The sequence below is a fragment of the Chanos chanos genome, chromosome 3 (assembly GCF_902362185.1).
Source record: "Chanos chanos chromosome 3, fChaCha1.1, whole genome shotgun sequence".
Taxonomy (NCBI): Eukaryota; Metazoa; Chordata; class Actinopteri; order Gonorynchiformes; family Chanidae; genus Chanos; species Chanos chanos.
In genome coordinates this window covers 22,596,352-22,622,956 of record NC_044497.1, presented here as the reverse complement: position 1 = coordinate 22,622,956, position 26,605 = coordinate 22,596,352, and the positions used below count along the sequence as shown (strand labels likewise).

At 42.8% G+C, this 26,605-nt stretch overlaps 1 protein-coding gene across 1 annotated transcript in view; it reads left to right on the top strand.

The window, feature by feature from the left end:
* Positions 1 to 26,605, top strand: part of plxna1a (plexin A1a) — a 173,685-nt gene that overhangs the window by 11,658 nt on the left and 135,422 nt on the right. The window contains exon 2 of the mRNA XM_030767657.1: positions 11,390 to 11,572. Within this exon, the coding sequence (XP_030623517.1) occupies positions 11,390 to 11,572 (183 nt within the window). The remainder of the gene's footprint in view (positions 1 to 11,389; positions 11,573 to 26,605) is intronic.

The window sequence follows — 26,605 nt, the reverse complement described above, 5'->3', positions numbered from 1 at the left end:
GGAATATATGTGTGTGTGTGTGTGAGTGTGTGTATATGTGAGAGTGTGTGTCTTTGAGAGAGAGAGAGAGAGAGAGAGAGAGAGTGTGTGTGTGTGTGTGTGTGTGTAGGTGAGAGTGTGTGTGTGTGATATGTTTTCTATGTTCAGGTGAGTGCTCCTACCTTTCTGTTCTATCCCTGAGGGATGGAGGGCACATGCAGAAGTTTTCTTTTTGTACTGTTTCACTGTACTATGTTTTGGTCATGATATAAAATGCGAAGACACAACATCTTTATCTGGTGCCTTGCCCCCACAAGTTACAGTCTTGTATCTTCTCTCAGTATGTGGTTACACTGTTTTTACACACACAGCTTATTACAATACAGCTATGTAGTGCCTCAGATGCATCTGCATATTTTCCAAAATTAGTTTGATTATTGTGGGATCAAATGATATGAAGCCCACATTAAGAATCTGGTTTAATTTTAGACTTTGATTCACATTTAAGGGCATGCTGAAAAGACATGTATTTTAACATGATCTTAAACAGTTGGCATGGAAAGTGGACTTCGATAATAAAAAATACTTGAAACATTTGTGGAGCTCAGCTTCATGTGTGGCTGCTTGGCTCATTACTGGATACCTTTCTTATTGTGATTCACAATTTTTATTGGTCAATAAACAAGTACAGAGGGCAACAAGGTAGAACTGTTTACAGCAGGGAAAGTAAGCTCATGGAATCATATGTTAGTGAGTAGTGCATACAAGCATTTTTTCATCAATTTTTGAGACAAACTGTTCTAGTACAATGTTCCGGGAGGTAATGGTACAGGATTTTGCCTTTTAATTTGGCTGTAGAATGTTCCAGTAATACAATGTTTTTGAAATCAGAAAGCCAGCTGGAGTTCATGGATAGTTGGGGGTCAAACCAGTGTTTCCAGATAGTTTCTTGGCCGCAGTTTGTCCTGCATATAAGGTCCGCTGTTGACTAACAATGAAATCTAGAGAGTGATCATCATTTAACAAAGGTTTTTAAGGTAATTTTGTATTGATAATCTCAGATATTATCTTTGATACAGAATTCCAGAACATTAATATTGGAGGGCATTCCCAGAATATGTGAATGTATGTACCTATTTGTCCGGAACTACACTGTGTACAAAGGGGGCTTGAAATCCTTCCCATTTTGTATAACAGGTATGTTGTAGTATAGGCCCTGTGTATTAATTTAAAATGTATTAATTGATGTGTGGGGTTTTTAGATAAGGTTGGGGATGCCCGTTTTCGGACCCTGATTTACACATGAAAAGTTTATTTTCACTTAGAAGATTGTAGTGTTCCATATGAGTGACTGCTCAGTGAATCTGGGGGAAACTGTCCATATAGTTTTCAATGTTACCAGGTTTTCAGTAAGCTAAGAACAATAGAACTATGTCTGATTTTAGATTGGCCTTTTGGAATTCCAGTAAATAAAATATTCTGTAAATGGTGAGGATATATAGATTGGCTTTCTAGGCTCTGCCATATCACCTTTGAGTCAGTGTCCATCCAGACTCTGAGGGATTTGATCTGGAATGCCCAAAAATACATTTTAAAGTTTGGGAGCGAGTGCCCTCCTTTATCTGTAGATTGTTGCAGTGTTGACATTTTAATTCTTGAATGTTTATTGTTTCAAATGAATGAGGAAACTGGCCAGTCCAGTTCAGAAAAATGTAAAAATGTGGAGCGGGAGAGAGTGGCAGCATAGAGAATATAAAATTTAACCTAGGGAGGATATTCATTTTTACAGTTGCAATTTGACCTTGTGTAGTTAAGTGTAATGGTGCCCATCTGTGCGAATAATTTTTAATATTATCAAATATCAATGTGTTATTGTGTATTACAACATACTGAAGAGATGTGGAGATTTGTATCCCTAAGTATGTGAATTCAGATACTACAGGTATATTAGGTGGTGTAGAGATCTTTCTTCCTGCTTCATTAAGAGGCATCAAGATAGATTTTGACCAGTTAATTTTATAGCTGCTTAATTTTATAGCTGCTAAGTCATTGAAGATCTGGAGCCATCTAGGGATTGCGTGTGGTAAGTTGGAGAGGTATAATAAGATGTCAACAGCATATAAAGAGAGATGGTGTTTGAGGCCATTGACAGAAATTTGGGAGAGAGTGTTATCCAGTTGAATGGTTTTGGCTAAGGGCTCCAGGAACAAGGCAAAGAGTAATGGGGAGAGAGGGCAGCCTTGTCTAGTTCCCCTGCAGAGCAGCAATAGTCTACAGTTCCCCTGTAGAGACTGTTGCTGCTGACTCTGTAACTATTCCAAGCCGTCTGGAAAAGAACCTCTGCATATAACTTAGCATCAGTGGAGATAAGTGAGATGGGATGAAAGCTGCTGCAGGAATGTGGATCTTTGCCTTTCTTTAGTAGTAGAGAAATTAAAGCAGTACTTTTATCCCTATGCAGAGAGCCGTGTTCGATTGCATAATTAAATGAGTCGAGGATAAGCAGGCCAATGGTTTCCCAAAGTTCAGAATAAAGTTCTGGTGGTAGGGCATCCAAACCTGGAGACTTCCCTTTCTGCATAGAGTCCAATGCTGATTTTAGCTCCTTCAATGTTATAGGAGCATCCAGCGCTTGGATTAGTGATTCACAGAGCTTTGGAAGATTTAAGCCAGCTAGAAATTGTTTACATCGCTTTTGGTCTGAAGTTGACTCTGACCTACAGAGATTAACATAGTGATCTTTAAAAATCTCATTAACTTCCTCGGGTTTAGTGACCAAGACAGTATCCTTTTTACAGCTGTTATTGTAGACATTGTGTTTAAGTTGTAATGCTAAAAGTTTACTTGGTTGCTCTCCATTATAACAGTAATTCAATTTAGTGCAGTGGATAAGAAACTCAGCCTTCTCTAGTTGTAATGTATGGTATTCTGATTTTAGTGAGTCCAAAGTTTTTGCATTGTCCTGAGAAAAGGATTGTTTTTGCTCATTTTCCAAAGAGCTTATTTTGCCTCTAGTTCTTCAACTCTCCTTATTCTGGATTTATTTCTAAAGGATATGTAGGAAATACAGTTACCTCTCATGAAACACTTAGTTGCTTCCCACAATATTTGAGGGTTTGTGGAATTGTGATTTATTTTAATAAAAATCTGTAAATTACTTCTATGTTGTAAAAGAATGTTTTCACATTGAAGAAGTGACGTATTAAAACGCCATCTTTTGGAGCAGGGCGGCATAGAGGGGGCAGCCAAATTGCAAAAAACAAGAGAGTGATCAAATAACACTCATTATCTAAGCCACTTATCCTGATTAGGTTCGCAGGGGGTGCTGGAGCCTATCGCAGCACTCATAGGGCAAAAGGCAGGGAAACACCCTGGACAGGTCACCAGTCCATCACAGGACAGATACACACACTCACACCTAGGGGCAATTTAGTGTCTCCAGTTCACCTAACCTGCATGTCTTTGGACAGTGGGAGGAAACCCATGCAGACAACATGCAAACTCCACACAGAAAAGACCCTGGGCACCCAGCTAGGAATCGCACCCATGACCTTCTTGCTGTGAGGCGACAGTGCTACCCACTGCACCATCATGCCACCCTGATCAAATAGCAGAATGGGTGAAATGTCAACTACTTTGATATGTTAGATAAGAGCCTTGGATAAAAGAAGATAATCTATTCGAGAATACATTTTGAGCCGGTATGAAAAAAATGTGTAATTTCTTTGTTTGTCTTTTGAAAAATGCCAATTGTCGCATAGATTCATGTCTGAAATGAAATCATTCAGACAGTGTTCATGTCGGCCCCAATAATAAGATTATATTCTGGAAAATTTAGTATATGTTCTGTTACTTTGGGAAGGAAGAGTGGGTCGAACTCAGTTGGGGTGTAGAGAGAAATTAAAGAACAAATGAAAGTGAGGAACTATCAAACCGCAGGGGTTAAAACAGAATCCCCTAGTCTGTAAAAAAAATTACTTAGATAATGTGACCTCTCCATAGCGGCATATTTTGTCTGGCAGCTCGCCAAACAACGTTATAGGTTAATCCAAAATCTGGTGTTGTCGCCTTAAATATTGTCCAACAGAATGTTCTGAAGCATCAACTACAGTTAGCTATGGCAAGGGTTGGAATGCGTAGTAAACCAAAGGTTTAAATGGAAGCAGGTTAGATAAGGTAGTTCACGTAGAGTTTATAAATAAACCAGACCAAGCCGAGAGTCTACCAGTGAGATGGTCACAGGTCGCAGGGTGAGGCATCTACAGATTTGTGTCAAGTGATGTATCTATGGGACGACATCCCTTCAGGCAATGATGGAGAATGTGATCCTGCAGAAACCAGGTCGCCTTGGTGGTGGATTTAAAGAGAAGCTGTTGACCATTGTGGCTTACCTTTAGTGTTCTCTTTGGTCCATCTCTTTCCGTTGCTTAGTCATCACTGCACTGTAGTCTGGAAAAAAGAGGATGTTGTCTTGGTGGTGTTTTGTGGGGTGCACTGCCCTGCCTCCTTTGAGTGTAGCCTGTCAATCAGCATAGTTTAACAGTTTAAAGATGATGGTATGTGGTCGGGTATTATTGTTGTCTGGAGTACACTCTGTGAGCCCATTCTATGGCGATATCGTGGCCTTTCAGTGTGGGGATCCATATGGGCAGGTGAGCCTTTAGAAAGGTTATGGCATCACCACCCTCCTGTCCTTCCTTTAAACCGACCAGATGAACGTTTGATCGTCGACTTCTGTCCTCCATTTCTGCAAGCTTACTGCTGAAGTCGTTCATTTTCTGCATAATCACACGAACCTGTTTTCTGTAAGACTGTGCTGCTGCTTGAATTGAATCGCATCTGGACTCTAGCCACAGAATTGTCCTGTTGTTGAATTTCTTTTTTGATTTCAACAATGGACACTCTTGTGTTATCCAGTTCGATTTGGATGGCGTTTATTTGTGGTGCGAGGAGATCATCGAATGCATGTCTTACAGCAGCTGATATTCATTTTGTTCAGCTCTTCTTTTTGCTCAGCTAGTGCTAGTTTTACACCAGCTAATATGGTGGAGTTTAGCTCCTTTGAGATGTAGCCACTGGATTCTTTAAATTTCTTCTTTTCTGGTGATCGTTCTGGGTCTCTTTCTCAAACGGCTTTTGTGTAGAGCGACATATTTTACAATTAGTGTTAAAAAGTTAATGAAATTGTTTTGGAAATGAAGGATAATATAAAAATGAACAAATTAGCCAGCGAAGCTCCCTTTTTAGGGTTGTATTGTCAGCAGCAGGTCACATGATCCTTCATTAGTGGATAACTTTCATGACATGTGTAGCATGTAACACAATCTGAAAAACAACTAAGTCTTTATTTTACAGAGGGAATGTCAGTGCCAGGCCACAAATGTTAATCCGACATAACTTATTATTTTATTTCAAATGTCCACAAGAACATTTCACAGATTCAAACCTTAATAAAAGGTAGGGAACAAACTGTAATGTTGTTGCGTAGCAGGGCCAGCTTTTGTATCACAAGATTGGTACTGAAACAATACCACAGCAAAAAGGTACCAAGCAATTTGCAATGAATCGAAACACCCATAGGACCTGACAATGTTTTCAAGATCAAATTAGCTAGTTAGCTAGCTAGACTATAAAATGCATTTTTGGATGAAATGAAAAAAAGACCAATGAGAGAGTCTAGTCTGTTATTTTACTGTCCACACTGTCAGGCTGAGAGGTTGAAGTAGAGAAAAAAAGGAGGAGAGGTAAGAGAAGCGGAGAAAAAAAAGGAGGAGAGGCAACCCCGTGTTCACATCGGCAGCGACAAGAAGCGACAAGAAGTCATTCATTTCCAATGGTCGCTGAGCGACACTGAGCGACATGGCACGACTAGCTGCCTGGTGACAAAATTGCCACGACTTGGCGACACAAGAAAGTTGAGCAATGTTCAACTTTATGCAAACAAGCAGCAGAGTCGAGCGACTGCCAATCAGAGGGCAGATGTGTTCCTCTTATATACTCTCGCTGTGAAACGTAAACTTTCTTAAACTTTAGTTCCTATATTAGCATTCTGATTCTCAACGTTGTCTCCGCGCATGGATAGTGGCCGATTGCAAATGTTACTTTGCAGTTCATGGTGAAAACGGTAGTGTTTGAAGCAAGATCACACTATTTATAGGGAAATAATTTACCTCCAAAACATATTTTTCTGCGGGAATGCACCTGATTTGTTCACGCATGTATTGGGCCTGCCTTTCACAAAGTAAACATACAACTCCGCAATGAATATAGCAAAGACGATGTAATTGTAGCATATAAATAAATATAACATATAATATAAATTTATAATATTTATTAGTATATACTTTTTTTTTTGCTTCTCCTGTCAATACATTTGTAGCCTTCTTCCTCAAAACTACGTTAGCAATGCCCACAAGCTAGCTGGCAAGCTAACAGCTAGGCGACATGCAAGCGACAGCGCCTTGAAACACAGCGATTCGGCAACAAAAAATTTCCGCTGATGTGAGCACGGGGGTAAGAGAAGTGGAGATAAAAGGAGGAGAAGTAAAGAGAAGCGAATAAAAAAAGGAGGAGAGATAAGAGAGGCTGTGTAACAGAGGTCGATGTGTATGTGTATATTAGTTGGTACCACAGTGGTTGGGTATGCATGAATTAAAAGTATATATTTATGGGCTTATATCAATCGAAGTGTGTATAGAAACTGATGTGATGAGGACAAACCCTAGTGCCAGGAAAAAAAAAGGAAAGTAAAAGGGGTAGCAATGTTATGGAATCATAGGTACTCGTATAGTATTTCAGACCCTGTGTTGTGTGTGGCAGTCTCAGCTCTCCTAGTTGGATGTGTGGATCTAAACATGTTTATGGCTGCAAACACATCTTGTTTAGTTTTGCCATTTAAATACAGTAACCTCAGCAAATGACTGGCTGTCATTCTGTCTCTGGTCTATGCCAAATAAAATTAAAAAATATATTTGAATCTGTGTGCTGTCAGGTCCTGTTTTTTTTTTTGCTGTGTATGATCTGTTTTTCATAGGGCATCATAGTTCTGTCTGAGGCATGACCAACCATGCCACTTATAAACTCCCATATTTTGCCCTCCAGGCTGGCGACATGCTGATTGGCTGTGTGTGTGTTTATACAGAAGCATAAGATGCTTTCAGAGATCAGTTGTTTTCTGTTTGCCTGTGTTGACAAAGCCAAAGCCCTGTCTGAATTTTGCCGTACGTCTGAGGAAGTGCCATTAAGAAATAATTAGAAAGCCAAAACTGGCCGAGTGGAAGACACAAAGAACAGGCGGTGATGCAGCACTGTCTCCCACGCTGTAAATCAAAACAGGGCCTGGCTCCCAGCCAGAGTGCCGCTCACTCCTATGACTGTGTAGATTCTGCCTCGGAAAGACAATTATTTTCTTGGCCTGCCAGCAAAAGGCTGCCGCCTTTTCTCAACCTACATTTTATGTTTGTCTCCGATATTCACACACATGCAAATACGCACTGGCACAGATAGGTGCTCACTCACAGACATAGACACACACACACACACAGTGATGGCAAATCCTCATTACTGTTGCATCAGTCCAGTGATGTCAGCTGTGTATTGGGCTGAAGCCTGTAGCATTGCTCTCTCTGTAAAGCGGAGCTCTCGTGAGGATGTTTGACCGAGTAAACCCTCTGAGACCAGTGGCTGTCTATCAGCGCCTCCTCTATCAAGTCACATTGCTGTTGATTACAGCACATGAAGGCATAGAGAGAGGGAAGACAGAGAGGGTGGAGCAGTTTAGACAGGGGAGCAATGTCTATGCTCAGATGCACTGGTCAGCTGTGGTGATACCATTGCTTAATTTCTCGATTAATTTCTCGAACTGCCAGTGAAATATGCTGCCCGGGCTAACCCATCTCTGTAATGTTTAATATAAAATACCTAATTAATAACACATGGGTCTTCTCTCAGGAGCTGCCGGTCCTTATTGCCATCATACTAAGGTCTTTCAGTCTCCTTTATGACTTATATCGTGTGGCTGTCAGGAATTCTTTATAAGACATCTCAGACTGGACACGCTTTACACATAAATGGTACATAGACACCATATGATCTGGAGTCTTAAAGTGGCTGTGCTGTGTGACTTGTCTGTGTGCCTTAGCACAGTGGTCTGATTTTGAGCTGCTTTGTTGAGAACAGAGCTGGTTTTGACTTTGGGTCATAGGAGACCTGGTAGGACCTCCACCTTGTGCTCTAGCAGCGTATCGCTGCAGAGAGTATGCCTGTCTGCTACCTAATCATTCTATCTCTCTTTTTCACATCAAAATGAGTGTTTTATTTTGAGTGAAAGGAGGACAAAGAAAGAAAACAAAACACAAAACAAACAAGCCAGGGAGGGAACCAGAGCCAGAGATGCATAGATAGCTATGTATTGCTGCCAGCCATGGTCACCCACCCTGGGTGGTTGCCATGCAGCTTCCGTGGTTCTAAGGAGGAGGGTTAGGAGTGCGGAGGATTAGAGCACTCTCAGAGGGTTCTAATTGACTCTTCAGTCACTTGAAAACAAATATATTATAAAAAACTACATTTGAATAACTAATAATTTTTGTCTGGCCTGCAATGTTCTGTTTAAAGTTAGTGACTTGTCTTTATTATTTGGTTTACTTGAATTTTCTTTTGTAAGCATTCTTGATATTTTACTGTTGTTTCAGCATGAATGACATCCAGAGGTGGACAGTAACATTGTACATTAACTTGAGTGCTGTACTTAAGTACATTTTTGAGTATTTGACTTTACTTGAGTATCAAACTTTTCTGGAAATTTATGGCTTTACTCCACTGCATTTGAAAGACAAATATTGCACTTTTGACTCCACTAAGGTTCTCATTATTCACTTCCTTGAGGCATAGCTTTGAAGTTAGTGGACGAATTTTCTTTTCTAAGATGTGATAGTCCATATTGTGATCATCACAGGAGAAAAACCAATCACACTAAACTACTCCTACGTTGTCAGTTAAGTTCAAAGTCTGTGCTGCATTGGATTTTTATGGATTTGCCCACCAAATTTTCGTATTTGAACTGATGTTGTGTCTCAACTGGTTTTCAAGCTAACTGGTTCCTGTACGCTTTCATGGGCTGTGTTCGCCTAACTTTTTTTTGTAGGTGGTATACAATCATGTTTGCTGCAGAAGATATGAGATGCGACTTGAAAATCGTGAGTAATATGCTTGTGAATGTGTGACGAATTTGGTGACAGAGACAGACCACAACTGCTGCTGTTAACACAGTGTGTGAACGCGTATTGGGAACCAGCTGGGACATAACTCCGGGTCCTGTGTGAATCCACTGCTGATGGATACTAATAGCTAGTGAAAATGCCATGTTAATGTTACTGACTAAAGTCCTCTCAGAAATATATGAGAAAACTTTCACTAAATGTTCCATGGTCATTTTCTCATTTTGGCTTTTTAAACACTGAACTTGTATACTTCTTAATTATGATGATTATGATGATGATGATGATGATGAAAAAGATAAGAATAAAAAACTATAATTGTTTCTGTTTTACAGAACACACACACACACAAACACACACATGCTGGCAGAGCTGTGTCAGAACACTGCCATGCTGTTTTGTGGGGGTGGGGTAGGGCTTTGAAATGAAAAAAAATGATAACGTCAATGGCTGTCCTTTTGTCGATTCAACTGTGTTTCTATAGGCTTTGTAGCATATTCCACAAGCTTTTTATCCTACAGGTTCTACAAGCAGGTCAGTGCATTCATTAGGTTCTTTCAGAGTCATTAGGTTCTGTAAATGCATTGTGGCAACAATACAACAATGTGCTGACATTAAAAAGAAAATGTACTTTTGAATACTTAAGTATTTTTAAAAGCAAGTACTCCAGTACTTTAACTCAAGTAAAAATTTGACTTCCACTTGTATTGGAGTAATATTTGACCAGGAGTATCTATACTTTGACTCAAATAATGGAGTTGTGTACTTTGTCCACCTCTGATGACATCATTACTGTAGACAAAATCCAGTGTTCCTCATTGGCATTATTCACTGAGTTTGTAACACAAACAATACTAACTTCATCTGTACCTGCATAAATGGCTTGATGAACCAGCAGGGAAAAGCAGAAGGGTCTCTGCAAGCTGTCCTGATATTTTACCCCATCTGGTCCACTCTTCTGTCTGCCTCTGTACGTGTCTCCCCTGTCCTGTGGGTGAGGGAAGGTCTCAGTCTCCTATGCCACAGGACACAGTTTTGCTCTTTTATAGGTCTACTGGTGTGAGCGTCCCTCTCCACTGGAGAGATACCTTTGGCAGCTGTGCCACCCCTCACTGGGTGAAAGATGAGGGACTGCAGTGGGCAGCAGTATGGGGCAGCCCAGGTCATGGATGCACTTGTCTCTGCTAATGAGGCCAGTCTCAGAGCCAGAGCAAGGGAGGAGGTTGTCTGGGCATCTGTGGTGGTTGTTTTTGGTGATAATGTCTAAAAAGATAGAAGAGAGAACTTAGACTAGGCTATGCTTCTCCTGCACGTCCACACCGTCTTCTAATAACAGGCTCATCCTTTTCCTTTTTAAGTGTGTAATTTTTCTCACATGGTCAGGTGTTTAACTGATTGATTCTGATGGAAACTGCTGTACGTTTGCCTGTAATGAATGAAATGAGTTTTCTTGTGCTTAATTAGCTTTGTTACAGATGTGATCAAAGACTCGGGAGGTGGTTAATTCAGGCAGTGGTGATAATCTTGTGTTAACATGTTTCAGTCATGATCACGCATGGCTTTGAGAGGCAGCACGTATCACTTGTGAGCATGATGAGAGTTAAAATGATTGCCATGAGTTTTTGTTTTTTTGGTGCTGTGTATGTTTAGTAACTAATGGTGCAAACACATTTCACTTCTGCATTTATTAATGATATTCATATCCTTTTATTAACAGTATTCATATCATTTTATTGAAGATGTTCATATCATTTTATTAATGATATTCATATTCTTTTATTAATGGTGTTCATAACCTCCCGCTCCACAAAATGAACCAAAAATGGAACCATGAGCTCACACTGACCCTGTTTCCAATTAAACCCAAAAGAGGACTGACACAAGCCAACTCGCACTGAGCCCAAGCTCCCTGACTGCGCAGACAAACTTCAACTCAAGCCCGCTGCCCCTCTGTCTGTGTGGTCAGGGTTTTCTGCTTTGGTTTGTGTGACCTGGGCTCAGTTGCAGTGTTTGCAGGTCGACGCAAACTCACCTCAAATCTTTTGACTGGATGTATTCACCTGGTCACCTTATACATCATTAACCAGTTGCTGTGTGCTGGAAAAATCTTCACCAACAATATTTCTTTTGGAATAAACTATTGTCTTAACACCTGCTCAGACATGCTGCTCTGTTTCCTCTCGTCTCATCCACAGCCTCTGCAGATTGATGACAATTTCTGTGGACAGGACTTTAACCAGCCGCTGGGCGGGACCACCACCATTGAGGGCATGCCACTCTTTGTGGACAAGGATGATGGCATGACCTCCGTCACAGCCTATGACTACCGGGGTCACACCGTGGCGTTTGTTGGCACACGCAACGGGAGGATGAAGAAGGTAACCAGCTTTAGTCTTCACCATGGTGCTCATGGGAGGGGAGAGTCAGGGGCCTCAGTCTAGCTCTTGACTGAAGTTCTACAGATGCCAAATGTGAATAGAACAATTGTCTTCCTTGTGCTCACATAATTAACCATTTAAGCGCCAGTCAGGAAAAGGACACAGATGTATGCTGTTCTTCAAGCTGAACTGATAAAGCAAGCTGACAGTGTTTTTCACATCTGTAGTCTCAGGTGACTCTGGGTGACACCCTGCAGGTTTTATTGGTTTTGTCAAGAGTGTGTGGAACTGTTTTGTCTCTGGTTTCTTTTTGCAGTCCTTTGTGACATTTGATAAATTAGAGTGGTCTGGCATCAGTTTGTGTCTCTAGGTAAATGATTTTAATACACTTATCCCTTTATAATGCGTATGCTACGTGAGCTTGTCTGAGTGTCACAAAATGTCAACTTTAAATCTGCTGGATGGTTTAAAGAAATGCACTGCAAACAGTAATTCCATATTACACTCACAAAAACACACACACACACACACACACACACACACACACACACACACACACACACACTCACAAAAACACACACACACACACACACACACACACACACACTCTTTGGGTTCTTGCTCAGATGGCCCATTGCTGAGGTCTGCTGAAACTCAGTCCTGTAGTCCTTGGGTTTGACCCCTGCCTGAGGTTTTTTCTGTGGACTGGAGGGAGTATGAGAGCAGATGATGGCAGGAGAGCAGCGAAAGAGAGGGAGAACAAACAGAGGGAGGGAGAACAAAGGGGGGGAGGGAGAACAGAGGGAGGGAGGGAGACCAGAGGGAGAGAGGGAGAACAAAGGGAGGGGGAAGAACAGAAGGAGAGAGGGAGAACAGAGGAGGAGAGGGAGAACAGAGGAGGAGAGGGAGATCAGAGGAGGAGGAGAGGTGTGGAGTCAGCGGAGCTGAAACTATATCCCATGATCAGAGTCACATTTCCCTCAGACTCCCTCTCTTCCTGCTGGCTACCCCCATCATTAGACAGAAATCAATGGACCATGTACAGTACACCTTTCTGAGCAAGTGTGTGTCTGTGTGTATAGGGTGAAAGAGAAGGTGTTTCTTTTCATAGATATATATGTCTGTGTGTAAGTATGTGTGTCTGTGAGGAGGTGAAGGAGAGAGTGTGTGCGTGTGTGTGTGTGTGTGTGTGTGTGTGTGTGTGTGTGTGTGTGTATAAATGAATTAATATTATAAGCAGTGATACATTTACTCTGAAGTAAATGAGTGTGTCCCACACATCTGCCTTGCACTCTACCATGAAACCCCATTCTCATCTCATCCTGCATGGGCAGCTCCAGTATCTCTCCTTTACCCACCATAATCTCTCTCCTACCCACCAGCATTTCTCTTACCTCCACACCAGTATCTCTCTCCTCCCCACTAGTATCTCTCTCACCTCCTCACCAGTATCTCTCTCACCTCGTCATGAGTATCTATCTCACCTCCTCACCAGTATCTCTCTCCTCCCCACTAGTATCTCTCTCACCTCCTCACCAGTATCTCTCTCCTCCCCACCAGTATCATTCTCACCTCACCAGTATCTCTCTTACCTCCTCAAGAGTATCTCTCTCACCTCTCTACCAGTAGCTCTCTCCTCCCCTCCAGCCCTGTCCATAGAGTCTGTCATTTCCTCTGTGTCTCTCCTGGCCCTAAGGCTCCTCACAGAGTGAGTAGGGCCAGTGTGTTGTGGAGTGTGGGTTGCTGCTGGCATTCTTGTTTTATTGCTGTTCAGTTTGAGGTAAAGTGTGTGTCGTGCCCCTAACCAAATGTAAAGATTCAGTCTATTGATGGTGGCTCATTGTAATTCCTCCAGGGTCCCACCCATCCTCTTGGGTGCTGCTGTAGAGCTGTATTGATTCGTCTGTATGACTGTATAATCACAGACATAAATCTTACTGCCTGGGACAGCTGGATGGAGGGCTTTACATGAGTGTGCATGAGTGTGTTTGTGTGCATTTGTTGCTTGTAATATGGTGGTTGTGTGTGTATGTGTATGCCTGTGTTGTTTCTTTCTCTCATGTGTTTGTGGTGACTCTTGTGGTTTGTATCAGTGCTAGCTTCATGTGTACTGTAATATTATAAAGCCGTACATTGGAAAAAGGTTAAAAGACACCTTTGTATTTACTCATCTCACTCACTCACTGACTCACTCACTCATAATCTAAGCCGCTTATCCTAATTAGGGTCGCGGGGGTGCTGGAGCCTATCCCAGCGCTCATAGAGCGAAAGGAGGGGAAACACCTCAGACAGGTCGCCAGTCCATCGCAGACATTGGTATTTAGTATTACTTATGTAATACTAAATACACGTGTGTGTGCGTGTGTGTGTGTGTGTGCATGTGTGTGCATGTGTGTGCGTGTGTGCGCGCGTGTGTGTATGTGTTTGTGTGTGTGCGTGTGTGTGTGTGTGTAAATCTACTGAGTGTCTGAGTCTCCATGGACTTAGTAGGGCATGAGGTCAGTGTCTATGATATAATAGAGTTCATAGAGTTCAATGCTCGGCCAAAGAACAGAGAGATCAGAAAGCCTCAAAAACATCTCATGTTGTACTCATAACTAGAGAGGACCCCCCCCACCACCACGCGACGCTGCTGGGGGAAAAGTTCACTACTCTGTATTTTGACAGCCTGTTTAGTGTTTAAAGACGAGACATTAAAGATACTCTCTCTCACTGTTAGAATCTTCTGTTGGTTACTTAGATGAGGGAGGAGTTAAGGTGATCTATATGTAACGTAGTGAGTGACATGCCAACAGGCTTTTTCACATCTAGTCATTTCTTAGCATGTATCCGCTAGGTGCCTGTTCCCCTGAGACCCCGGCAGATACTCCAACTGCCAATTACAACACTCATGAATAATGTCCACCGGGCTGCCCACCGCGTACAGACTGTGATGTCCACAGTCACTTCACACCACACAAAATTACAGTAAAACCTCTTTTTACACATAGAACAGGGCACAGTCACACCTCGCTGGGAGAGACTCACAGCCCATTGAAAAGCTGCCTGGTCACTTATCATTTATCACTGCTGTGATGCTAATTAGCACGTTAGTGCAGCCACGAGTGTACCCCACACTGTCGTTTAAATGTCACTTTAATTAAGAGGCATGATCTGATTTGAGCTAATTTCCCAACGAATGGTAATTAACGCTAACATTTGGAAGCAACGAGGGTGAAAGGAGTGCAGGAAGTGTGGGAATCATGGCTGAGAGAGATTAATGATTGACACCATAACATTGTCACTACACTGAGCTGGATATCAGGTCAAAATTAACCTGAAAACCTGATTGTCTGTATGTGTGTGTAGGTTTTGGTGTTTGTGTGGGTTTTGGTGTCTGTTTGTTTGTGTGGGTTTTGTGTCAGTGTGGGTTTTGGTACCTGTGTATTTGTGTGGGTTTGGGTTTCAGTGTGGGTTTTGATGTCTGTATGTTTGTGGGTTTTGGTATCTGTGTGTTTGTTTGGGTTTTATGTGGGTTTCGTTCTGTGGTGGACTTGTTTTGGCTTTGGTGTAACTGTAGGTATTAGTCCCCAGACACCATGCTGGTTTATGGAAAGAGCAAAGTGAGGAAAGAGAGTCCATCAGGTCCTCTTGTCATGAACAGTGAGATTGTAAAACTGGATGGCATGTTTTAGTATGAAAAATGAATTCATGCTCACTGAAGCGCTCTGAAGTTACTTGAATCTTTTGAGGGCTACATACAGTGACTTTCTGACTTTAAGTTCAGCCTGTTCCCTTTCTTTCATGGAGAAAGAGTCGGGTATTTTGTGATGCTCCCTGTCTGTGTGGAGACTAACTCAGTAGAGTCTGTGTGAAAGTGCTAGAGCAAGCACAAAGCTTTCAGTAGCACCACACACGGGACACACATGAAAACAACACAGATTTGTAATCAGGTGTTTGGCCACTTTTAAGCTCAGGTTTGACTCAATGCTGGAGTGCTCCACAATAAGTCTCTTGCCCTAGTTGTCCTCAGGTGAAAAAGAATGCCTTTTTACGGAGGCTACTGTGACTTAGATACTTGGACTAATGCAAAGCGCACAGCCTAAATGGTGATGGAAAGCAAACAGTGATTAGCTCACTACCATGTGCAGGGTGTAAGACACAGAGAATGCCCTGTTATCGCTGAGCATGCTAAGAAGTCAACATGCGCTCCTAGTAGCTTGCCTTCATACAGATGTGCACTTAAGCCAGAAGGATGGCCAGTTGTGTGTTCTGCTATGTTCTGCCTGGTTGGCTTTAGATGCTGATGAGGTGGTGAATATTGTGCCTGGCAGCTGTGGATGCATCTCTCAGACATGACACCACACTGCAACTATGGGGACAGTCAGCGGTCAGTGGACTGCCATTAAGAGCCCATTGTGCTCTCTTGCTGAGCCCTCATCCATGAATTTTGTGTGTCTGTATATATGTGTGTCTGTCTGGTCTGTATGTATGCGTGTGTGTGTGTGTTTGTCATCACCTATAAAAATATTCTTATTCTCTCACTGTGTCACAATATGTGTGTCTGTAAAAGAGCGGTGGAAGTAAGCTGCGACCGTCTGTGTGTCAGGAGTGTTGTGTGCCTGTGCAGCTGTGTCCATGGCGAATGAGCGGGAATCTTACCTGATGCCAGGAACAGCTGCCCCAATCAACAGCTATGGCCTGACATCTGTGGCTGCCCTTGATGCCAATCCGCTGTTCAACAACTGCAGACGTGTTTCTGTCCTGTTCCTGCAGTGTAGAGCTGCAGCAGCTGTTCATCCCCCTTTTCCTCTCGTTCCTGCCATCTGTCCATCCCTCAGAGTAGACACAGTCCCCTCCATCAGCACCATACTGTGGTCATTATCTTATCTTGGGGCACCGGCATTTACTTTAATGCAACAGACCAATATACCCATGTCTTACACAAGCTGTATCCATTTCCACTGCCTGTTCTCAAATCAAGGTGCTGATGTAGGAGTGAGAATCATCTTCTGGTTGATTTTAGTTAATCTGAGTAAATGTTATTATTCTAGAGTAAATATGTGCCAGTGAGATTGCTGTTAAGCTCATTAATTCACTCTGAACACACTAACCGTATGTAGGGTTTTGGTCTCTGGAGAACATGTCATTGGAGGAGTGGTTCCTCAGGCTCCTGTCGCTGTGGCAACAAGGCACCTAGTGCTCTGCTAATCTGTGCATGTGCAGCCTTGGCCGACTCAGCCCGTCTCTGCTGTGCAGCCCCGCTCTGTTTGCCCAGGCCCCTTACACATGGGCTGCCGGCCAGACCTCTGGAATCCAAATGGGCTCCTTCCCCTGTTCAGTGTTGGGTTAAAAACAACACGCTCAGCTCTGTCTTTCACTGCGCAGTCAGGGCTAAACTTAACTGGGGAAACTCTACTGTAGACCAAGGAACACAGTCATAAGCTCAAGTTTATTCCTGACATTTATGCTGTTGTAATCTGACGTTAATGAGTTTTTCCTTTGCAGCCTCAGGTTCAGTTCATTTGTTATGTAAAATCAGACTGTAGCGTGTCTCTATCCAGGACAAACAATGTTATTGCTGCTTAACAGATCTGACAATGTGTCATATCTGTGATAAAAACCGGTTTTGTTTTTTTTGCATGAGTATACAGTGTTACTGTGGTCAGTGTTGTTTTTGCCTGTTGCTAAGGTCCAGACCATTACTGTCAGGGCAGACAGAAGCCTGGGGGGGGGGGGGGGGGGGTGGTGGGGGGTGGTAAAGGAGAGTAGTTAGGGTCTGTAGTGGCTGTCCTGTAGCTGTTGACCTTAATGTGCGAGAATTTCTTTGTGGCTCTTCTGAATGAACGTCTCTCTGTCTGAAAATGTGTTTCCCATTGTGAAGGCCACTGCTGTGTCACAAGGGCTGGCTTGGCTAATCTTCCCCTTTTGGTCTGGGATTAGACTCAAAATCCGTTGAAGCTGAACAGCTGAAAGGGGTCAGTCAGTCACCCTGTAGCGGCTGTGCAGTTTTCTGAGACAACGTTCATGAATCAGCCCATACTGACCATCTCTCATTTTCAGAGGAAGTATCCTTCAAGTACTTATTTTAAATCTCTCTAATGAAATATCATATTGTATTAAACAAATACGGTCCGATGAAACTGTAAAGACAAAAAGCCTTGTGTTTAGGTTACCTTCACATTGCAGCATTTTGTATAAAACAGATGTGACTGAATGCATTGGCCTCAGTGCTTTACCTCTAACTGTAATCCTCTACTCACAACTCACATTACACAACTCACATTACACGCTTAATCTTTTGTGACCACGGCTAGTGTAGTTTAACACAGTGTAACACAATTATACTATGTTACACTGATACACTGAAACACAGTAAAATACATATGTAACATAGTAAAAGACAATTTAATATGGTTAAGCACTGTGTATTATAGTGCAATACAGTATAACACAGTTTAATATGGTTAAACATAGTGTATTACAGTGTCACACAGTAAAATACAGTGTAATGCAGGATAACACAGTCCGAGACAGTGTAGCAGAGTGCGTTACAGTGCATCACGGTGTAGCACAGTGTAACATAGTGTAACTTAGTGGAACAGGAGGCATGGAGGTGTGCCCTGGTGGTTCAGATGTGAGCCAGTTTAGTGTGGGAGTGTAGGTGACATTGTGGTGTGTGGTTTGTTATTGGAGGTGCTGGGTTGAATGCTGCTTCAGGGCTGGTGTGATTATCAAGTATGCATCAAGAGGCCAGTGCAATCAGGCTGAGCTTTTAGATGCAAACTGTCTCACTCAGACTGTTACACATCACTGATACCCACACACCCTGCAATTACAAGCTATTTGCATAAGTTTGTCAATGTCCATCTGTTTAACTCCAGAGTTTGTGAGTTATTCTGTATGTTGACATAAAGATACACATGCAGGTATTCACACGCACACACGCACACGCACAAATCCTATGGATCTGAAATAGACTCAGGCCTTTGATGTCTGGTTGCTATACACTGCATGTGATTGCCTTGCACATCCGTCTCATTGCAGCATGAGGGCTGTGTGTCAGAAGCCTAGAGAGATTCAGGCCACGTCTGGAACATTGCAGCACACCCCAGTCTTTTTTCCTCTGTGTTTGATGTTGGGGGAGATTTTTTCCTCTGTACTGCGGGAGGAGGTGCTGACTGAATTAGCATTCCTTTGCAAACCAGAGAGAAAGAGAGTGAGAAAGAGAGAATGTATCCAGAGGTAGCACAGTACTCCCATCTGTTTAGGCTTGCGTTGCCAAGCTTCATTGTGCTCAGATTGGTACTAGATTACTGCACATAATATCAAAGTGCCACTCTCGGCCTTTCAATGGGAAAAACAGAACAAGAGAATTGTCGTCTACCCCTCCATCAAACAAGGCTCTCTCTCTCCCCGGGCTTTTGAGTCCATTGTTGAATGAACAGTGTGTGCCACAAAAAGGCAAGCCACTGGTGAGAATGTAATTTCCCGCTGTAGAGCACACATGGAGCTGCCTGTACGCTTTCATGACTAGACCTTCCCTAATTAAACGGTACACTCTTGGCTCGCCTCTTGACAGACCTCAGTCTTGAGCGTGTGCAGTAAAGCCACCCGTGTCCCAGGCCAGCAGGCGCTTGACTGACAACCTGTGGATGTCATTGGCACGGCGCCGGGGAGAGCCTGTCTGGGCCCCACATGCTTCTTACATGGCCGTGAAAGTGGAGAGAGGAGACAGACTCACATAGAACATACTCAGCACAACAGAGAGCTCCCACTGGTCAGTGTGGGAATCAATGAAGCCTCACCTCTCTCCTTTTTCCCTCTTCAGTCCTGTCTGACATATATAGACATGCACCCTGACCAAGAGGTCAACAGTTAAACAATTGTTGACAATTAAATCTTTCTACCACTCTATTGCTTTAACCATCTGTGCAGTGACAGTACTGAAGCCTACATTCCCTTTGTTTTGTGCTCCCTGACATTCATGCGAGTGTGTCCCCAAGGGGTCAACTGTGTATTCTCTTTTGTTTTGTGTGTGTGTGTGTGCGTGCGTGTGTGTACATGTGTGTGTATGTGTGTGCGCGTGTGTGTGTGTTTTCTATGTGAGTAAGATTTTCACTCACACAGACTGAGGCTTTCTGGTGACCATCTGAGAAAAAACGAGATGTTTTGGTTGAAATGACACAGAGTGAGTCTTTGTGTTGTGTTGTGATGTGAATGTGATGAAAAGCAGAGCAGAGGCTGTGATTAACACTCCTTTTTCACACAAGATCAAAATCATGAATGCATAATCATTTGCTGTGTCCTGGGATATGTTCATTCCATTCGCATAAAGCATTCCACAATCTATCCATTAAAGAGTCACAGTGAGATAATATCTGGATGTTGGACTAATAGACTGGTGCTGTAGTCCTTGACATTCGTCTGAGCACAGATAGCGTGATGTGAAAGCTTAGTCCACACCAAATGAGTCCAGTTAGGTTTTTAGGCAGACTCTAACTCAGGACTACACCAGTCCCTTCCAACTACTGTAGTGTTACCATTACCTGACCCAGAGCCAGACTTAATTGCTTAAATTCATTTCCCTTCTGCTGTAATTGTTCATTGCCTTAGTCACCTCTGAATCCTATGACCACTGCCCACTTATCTTCAAGTGATTCTACTGTTATGAGTTGACATTTTGACCCCTGGTTGTATGACCCCCAACAGTCTGCTTCTGTCTTAATGCTAGTTAAGCCTGTGTCTTCCAGTCTGGAATAATCAAGAACAGTGGCCTCTTGTTGAATAAGGAACAGAGTTTTAGGGTTGTTTGAGAGCATTGTTTTGGTGGTCACAGGCTTGTCTCCGCTGATCATTATGTCTGCTGCTTATTTCCGCTCCACAGAATGGATGACTTTTTCAGCCGCTGTTCATGGTATCTAACTGAATTGATTGTGAGCTGAAGCGTGTGTGCCCTGGTGCATCCTGATGTAAAGCATTTCATTGCCTGCTCCCAGAATTCCTTCTGCCTGACAGAGAGATGTGTTCCCATGCTTCCACAGTGTTTTAGCTTCTCTGGCATTTTTCCCATTGCATTATTCCCATACTCTTCATTAACATCTGTGTTTGAAGCCAGATGGGGAGCAGTGTGCTGGGAGAGCAGACAGGCTTTAACACTGCTTTGATGAAACAGAACATGGGGGTTAATCCAACCCTTTAAAGTGGCTTTTCAAGTGCTGAAATAAATGGATAATGATTAGGCCTAATAATCCATATGAAAGGAGAGATTAGAAATTTACAGATTTAAGAACACATGGAAAGGTCAATAGTCTCCTCCTCTACAAGTTCTCCATTTGTATTAGTATTTAGAAGAATGTGTAGTGATTTCACATCTCTGACTGTGACGTGTGGTTGCTGTGGACTCGTATTCTGTACTGTCGGACTCCAGTATCTCAGTTCAGTGGACATGCTGCCATGAGACCATGGCTGTGTCCTACTCCAGACAGGTTTGTCAGCATTTACCAAATGAGGAAATTGAAGCATTTGATTAAGTGTCTTTCTCATTCTTACTGTCTTTTTCATTGTCAGCCCTTGCCATGGTCTCATGTATCTCTTTGTCTTTTCTGCCTCATTGAAGGTATTCACCCTCAATGACCTGTCTCTCCTCTTGCCTGTCTTACTTCATAGGGGTGGAGAGAGAGAGAGAGAGAGAGAGAGAGAGAGAGGTATTCTGATCGCCCTCCCTGTGGACCATCTGTCTGAGTTGGATCCACACCTCTTGAATGGTGGCAGGGTAGAAGGGTAGATAGAGAATCCAATTACTCTGGCAGTTTTAGCAGTCCGCCCTCCTGTCTGGCTGCCAGAGAGCATGCTTCCCAATCCCTCAGTATGGAGCACAGGGATTATGGAGAGGAGCTCCAGAGCAATAGGAGCCTAAAACATTCTTTGCTGATGGAGACCAGGTCCTCAAGGCGCAGGTCACCTTTTGACCTGGTACATCTGGTCCTGCTGGTTTACCTGGCCACTCCATTTTTTCCAATTTTACTGTGATCTAACGGTTGGTTAGCTGTTTGATTGGTTGGTTGGCTGATTAGCTGCTTGGCTGGTAAACTGATCAGCTGGTTGGTTGTTTGATTAGTTTGTTGGTTGGTTGATTATTTAGCTGATCGGTTGATTGGTTGTTTGATTGGTTTGTTGGTTGGTTGACTGGTTAACTGATTGGATGATTGATTAGTTTTCTGGGTAGTTGGCTGGTGTGCCAGTCTTAATCTGTCTCCTGGCTCTTCATGATGAACCTGTTTCAAATGTCTTTTCAAATTGTTTTGTGTGATTATGCATGGCTAATCGTTACAGAGAGTTGATGGCTGTGTGGCTGTGATGAGTGGCGAGGTCAGAGGTCATGCTGCTGAGAGCTGGATGGGTGTGGACACACTTGTGTGAAAGTTTCCTGAGAAACTGAGTGCACTCATCCCTCTGAGTGGGGCCGGCCTCCTGTCGGCTCTCTCTTTGTTTAACCTCCTAATTGGATGAAGTGCTGGGTGACAGTTGCAGAGAGCCGACTCTATGCAGACTGTCATGTCTGACAGGAACCCCCGTAGCGTGTGCCGCACTGGCATGCTGACCGACCGACAGATCACCAGCCCCAGCCTTTCCCCCCTCCTCTTCACTTTCCTCTCTGTGAAGACCATCTTTCCCCCATTTATTCCTCTCCTTTACAACCACCCTGTAAGTTCCTGTAAGTCACTGTTTGCTTTAGCACGTGTTTCTCTGTTCCTGTAAGTCACTGTTTGCTTTAGCACGTGTTTCTCTGTTCCTGTAAGTCACTGTTTGCTTTAGCACGTGTTTCTCTGTTCCTGTAAGTCACTGTTTGCTTTAGCACGTGTTTCAGCTGTTGTTGTGGGGGCTGCTCTCTGTCCTGTAGCAAGACATGATGTCTGTAAAGAAAAATCTAATTACTCACCAATACTACAATTCCATCCTGTCACTAATTTATGTCTTTGAACTGAACACCCGATACATATTGTTCCATTCACACCATCTTAACAGCTTTTGTGAATTACTGTCAGAGTAGTATGATGAAACAGTAATTTATTATCGTATAATGAGTAAGGTCTGTTATATGACATGGCTGGCAAATCTTTATATTTAATGGTGTTCAAACCTGTTTACTGAAAATAAATAAATAAATAAATACATTTAATTTAATTTAATTTAATTGTTTTAAGAGACCGCAGTGCCTCCCTCCAAAAAAACAAATCAAATTATTGTCTACAATTAAGAATCCACACATAGAAAGGCACAATGAAAGTGATAAATGTCTCTTTTTGCTGTTTGTGCTGTCTGTTAGTGTCCTTTTTTTCGATTACATAGAGAAAACGTTTAGCAAACCTTGTGAAGGAAATGATGTTGGCTTATTGGATTAGAGATTGCTGGATAAAAAGTACTGTTGTTCTCTTTCCCTCCTCTCTTTAAACATGATTACTGTTTACAATGTTGTTAAATGATGATGCCGTATGACACTCCGTATTTGCATAATGTCTGCTGTCATGCTGTCTCAGTGCGGCCAGCTGAAATAATGCCATGCCTCACGGTTCTTTTCACTCACTTTTCACTTGCTTTGATTTTACTTCTCTCTGTTTCTTTTTTTCTCATTATTTATGTCTTATTTTTCTCTCATTTTGTCTCTCACCTCCGCTTCTTCATCACTTTTCTCTTTGGCAAATCTGTTTGTCTGTTTATGGAGGCACCTCATTCAGGATTCAGTGGTTCTATGACTCCTCCTCTCATTATGACTTTCCTGCTCTCACTGTGACTCTCCTTCTCTTTCTATGTCTCTCCTCCTTCTCTCTCTATGTCTCTCCTCCTCTCTCCAAACCACCTGCCATCTACACATCGTATGAGGCCCTTATGAAGTGTCAGGCTAAACTTGAGCTCCCTCTCCCTCTCTCGTTCTCTCTGTAAAATATCTATGTACTAATCGAGATTAGATCAGTATCTTGGTGTGGAACAAAGTCCTCTTCCCTCTCAACAGACATCAGTAAATGTGTGTGTGTGTGTGTGTGTGTGTGTGTTTGTGTGTTCATGTGCCCTGAACATGTTTATCATAGCTGTATCTGAATAACTAAACATGTCTGTTAGGGTTTTCTTTTTTTGTCTTGGACTGGAAGATGACTTTCACTGATGTGTTCTAAAACTGCTACTTTCTCTGTGAACGTGTGGCAACACTTATAAACTTAAACAGAGTTACACATTTATAAACAAATGTTTAAATGAAACAACCCTCAGGGGCCTTAGAGCCCTCTTATGGGACCAGTGCAAATCAGTGAACAGGTTACTGTGATAACTGTAGAATGATTAGTGTGTTGGCAGTGCTAACTGTTCCACATTCTCACAGTGTGGATTCCATAATACACACACACACACACACACACACACACTCTCTTTCAGAGATAGAGAAAGAGAAAACCACAGACATTTTGTGGAGTGTACAAAACTACAGTATTTCCCTGGTGTGTTACAGTTTGAGTGTGAACACTCAGATTTAGAGCTGAGCATGTTTTATGTGGCATCCATTAAAGGCATGACTGAGTCCAGTGACTGGGGCTGCATAAGGAGGGTCATGCTCTTCCAGGACAGAGAAAATCATTAGAAAGAAGGTTGAGACATTGGGGAAATGGCTTGCAAAAAGAAAATAGCTCAGAGAGCCAAGAAACTGTAGCCTGTTTCAGTGCTGCAAAAAAAGGAGGGGTGTGAAAAATGGGTTAAGCCATTCTTTCATCACTTGGTTTCTCCATCATCTCCATGCACAGACAATTTCATCCTCAAGCCTGGAGTTTTCACATGCTCTAACACAGATCAGCCAAAGCAGCCCATGCATTCACCAAGACCAGCAACTCAGCCCATGCATTCACATAGACCATCGCAAGCATTTACATAGACCAGCAACTCAGAGTCAAGAGCCAGACTGAGCACTACACTAACAGCTTTTCATTGCAGGAATCTGTAGGAAAAATGAGAATGTTTATTTCTGCACATGAAGAACTGAAGTGTAGAGGGAGGGCTATAGAAAGAAAGAAAGAAAGAAAGGACACTTATACCTGAGTTTGAAGCACAGCGGCGGAGGTACAGAGGCATGAAATGTGACAGTGTGGAATGTGACAATGTGGAATGAACTTTACCGTGTCTTCTCCGGCACTGCAGCTTGGTCACAGAGACCCTGCTCCGCCCCCAAATCATCAGGAAGAATGTGTCATCTCTACCACTAACTCGATTAGCTAGCCACCTCGGCTGACAGTGAGTGTGAGCGGAGGGAGAAAGGACAAGAGAGAGAGAGAGAGAGAGAGAGAGAGAGAGAGAGAGATCTACCTCTTGGGAAAAGCAAATGGCAGAGAGAGGCATATGAGGTGTACAGTGTAATATAGTCATCTGTGTGAGTGTGTCTGGTGGTTACATATTCTGTCGTTAGTTTTACTCAGTCTCTCTTTTCTCTAATCAATCTGGCATCAGTGCATTACCCTTAAGGCTATGAAATGTGAGATGAATTTTTATAAACTTGCAGGAGAATTTGTTTTTAATTTCTGTGTATTTGTTACAGCCAATTAAAAAGTACAGCGTGTGAAACACAACTCATGTCTCACTCCGCTGCCAGCTGAAGGGCACTGTTCCCATCAGGTCCAGTCAGGGGGCGGTCCAGCTGGGTCAGACCAGTCTGTCTGCCCTCAGCTGTCTCTTACTTGAACACACAAATACTTGACCACTGCTCCTCTCTCTCCACACTCCTTGGATGTGTTTCTGAACAGCTTACTCACTGTTAAGATGTTTTAAGAAGAGTTTTCTCATCAGTAATGTTGAGCTGTGATTGGTTTCACTCCTGTCTGTAGGAGCTTCACTCTTTTAAACAGGCAGCTCACAGGAATTGAAGTGTACAGAGTGTCTTGGCTAATATACTGTTCATGTAGTGAGTCACCGTGGATGTTGCTCATTTCGTGCTGTTTTTGCACCAGCTCCATATCTGTTTCCATATCGCGCATATTGCAGTGATGATGCACAGCCTGACTTCAGTGTACTTAAGCAGTATTTGCTCTCGATGAGGGGTGTCGATTACAAACCAATCAGGAGCTGACCTTGACGTTCACAGAAGAGATGGACTGTTATTTATATCTGCGTTGAGAGAAGGGGAGAAGGATTAGAGTGGACACACTGCTTCTCAAGCCGTACATGCAAGCTTGGCTAGGTATTGATCAAACCCAGGTCCTGCTTGCAGCTAATGTATAGCCTCTGTGTTTGTGACACAGCTCTGATATAATGCTATAGACAGACCCAAAAGCCCCTGCTGAATGTTTCCTTCTGATGTCTTTCTGTAACCCAGTTATGTCACTTAAAGAATTTGGAACTCTTTTAATTCCACATTATGTTGTAATGGGTACTTCACTCATGAGGTGATGTCATATGAGCCAAGGTTTTAGATTTTAATCAAATAACCAACTGTCCTCCCTGTAGAGTGAAAACAAATACACTGCATTGACTTTGCAAGATACCACCTCCCCCTCTGTTTCTCTGTCTCTCTCCCTCTCTCTGTCCCCTGTTTGTCTCTGAGCATAAGCAGAGGGCACTTGGTTGACAAACTTTAGGTTCATTTCCATGCTAATGGCCTCCTGTAGCCATATTTGCCAGGAGAGAGGTTCAGAGCTGTGTGGGGCTGAGGCTGTGGCTAGGAGTTGATTTGGGCTGGGCAGGAGGGTCTTCTGTCAGCATCATATTTTTTTGGTGTGATTAAGGTCAGTTTGGGTGATATTCTCTGGAATGTGGTTTTTGCTGATTGTCATGCATCTTCTGTGTGGGTCATTGTTCTCATTCTAACCATCACTGAGTTGTGTCTGTTGAGAGACTGTAATGCGTGGGAAGCAGCTAGACTTAAGGAATGCATGCATTTCTCCTGTACCTCCCTCTGGTAATGAAACAAGTATCCAGCCCTTTACACACACACACACACACACACAGACACAGACAGACACAGTCACACATCCAGAAGTATTCGCAGGTTTGGATTTTTGTACCGTAGTTGCCGTCATG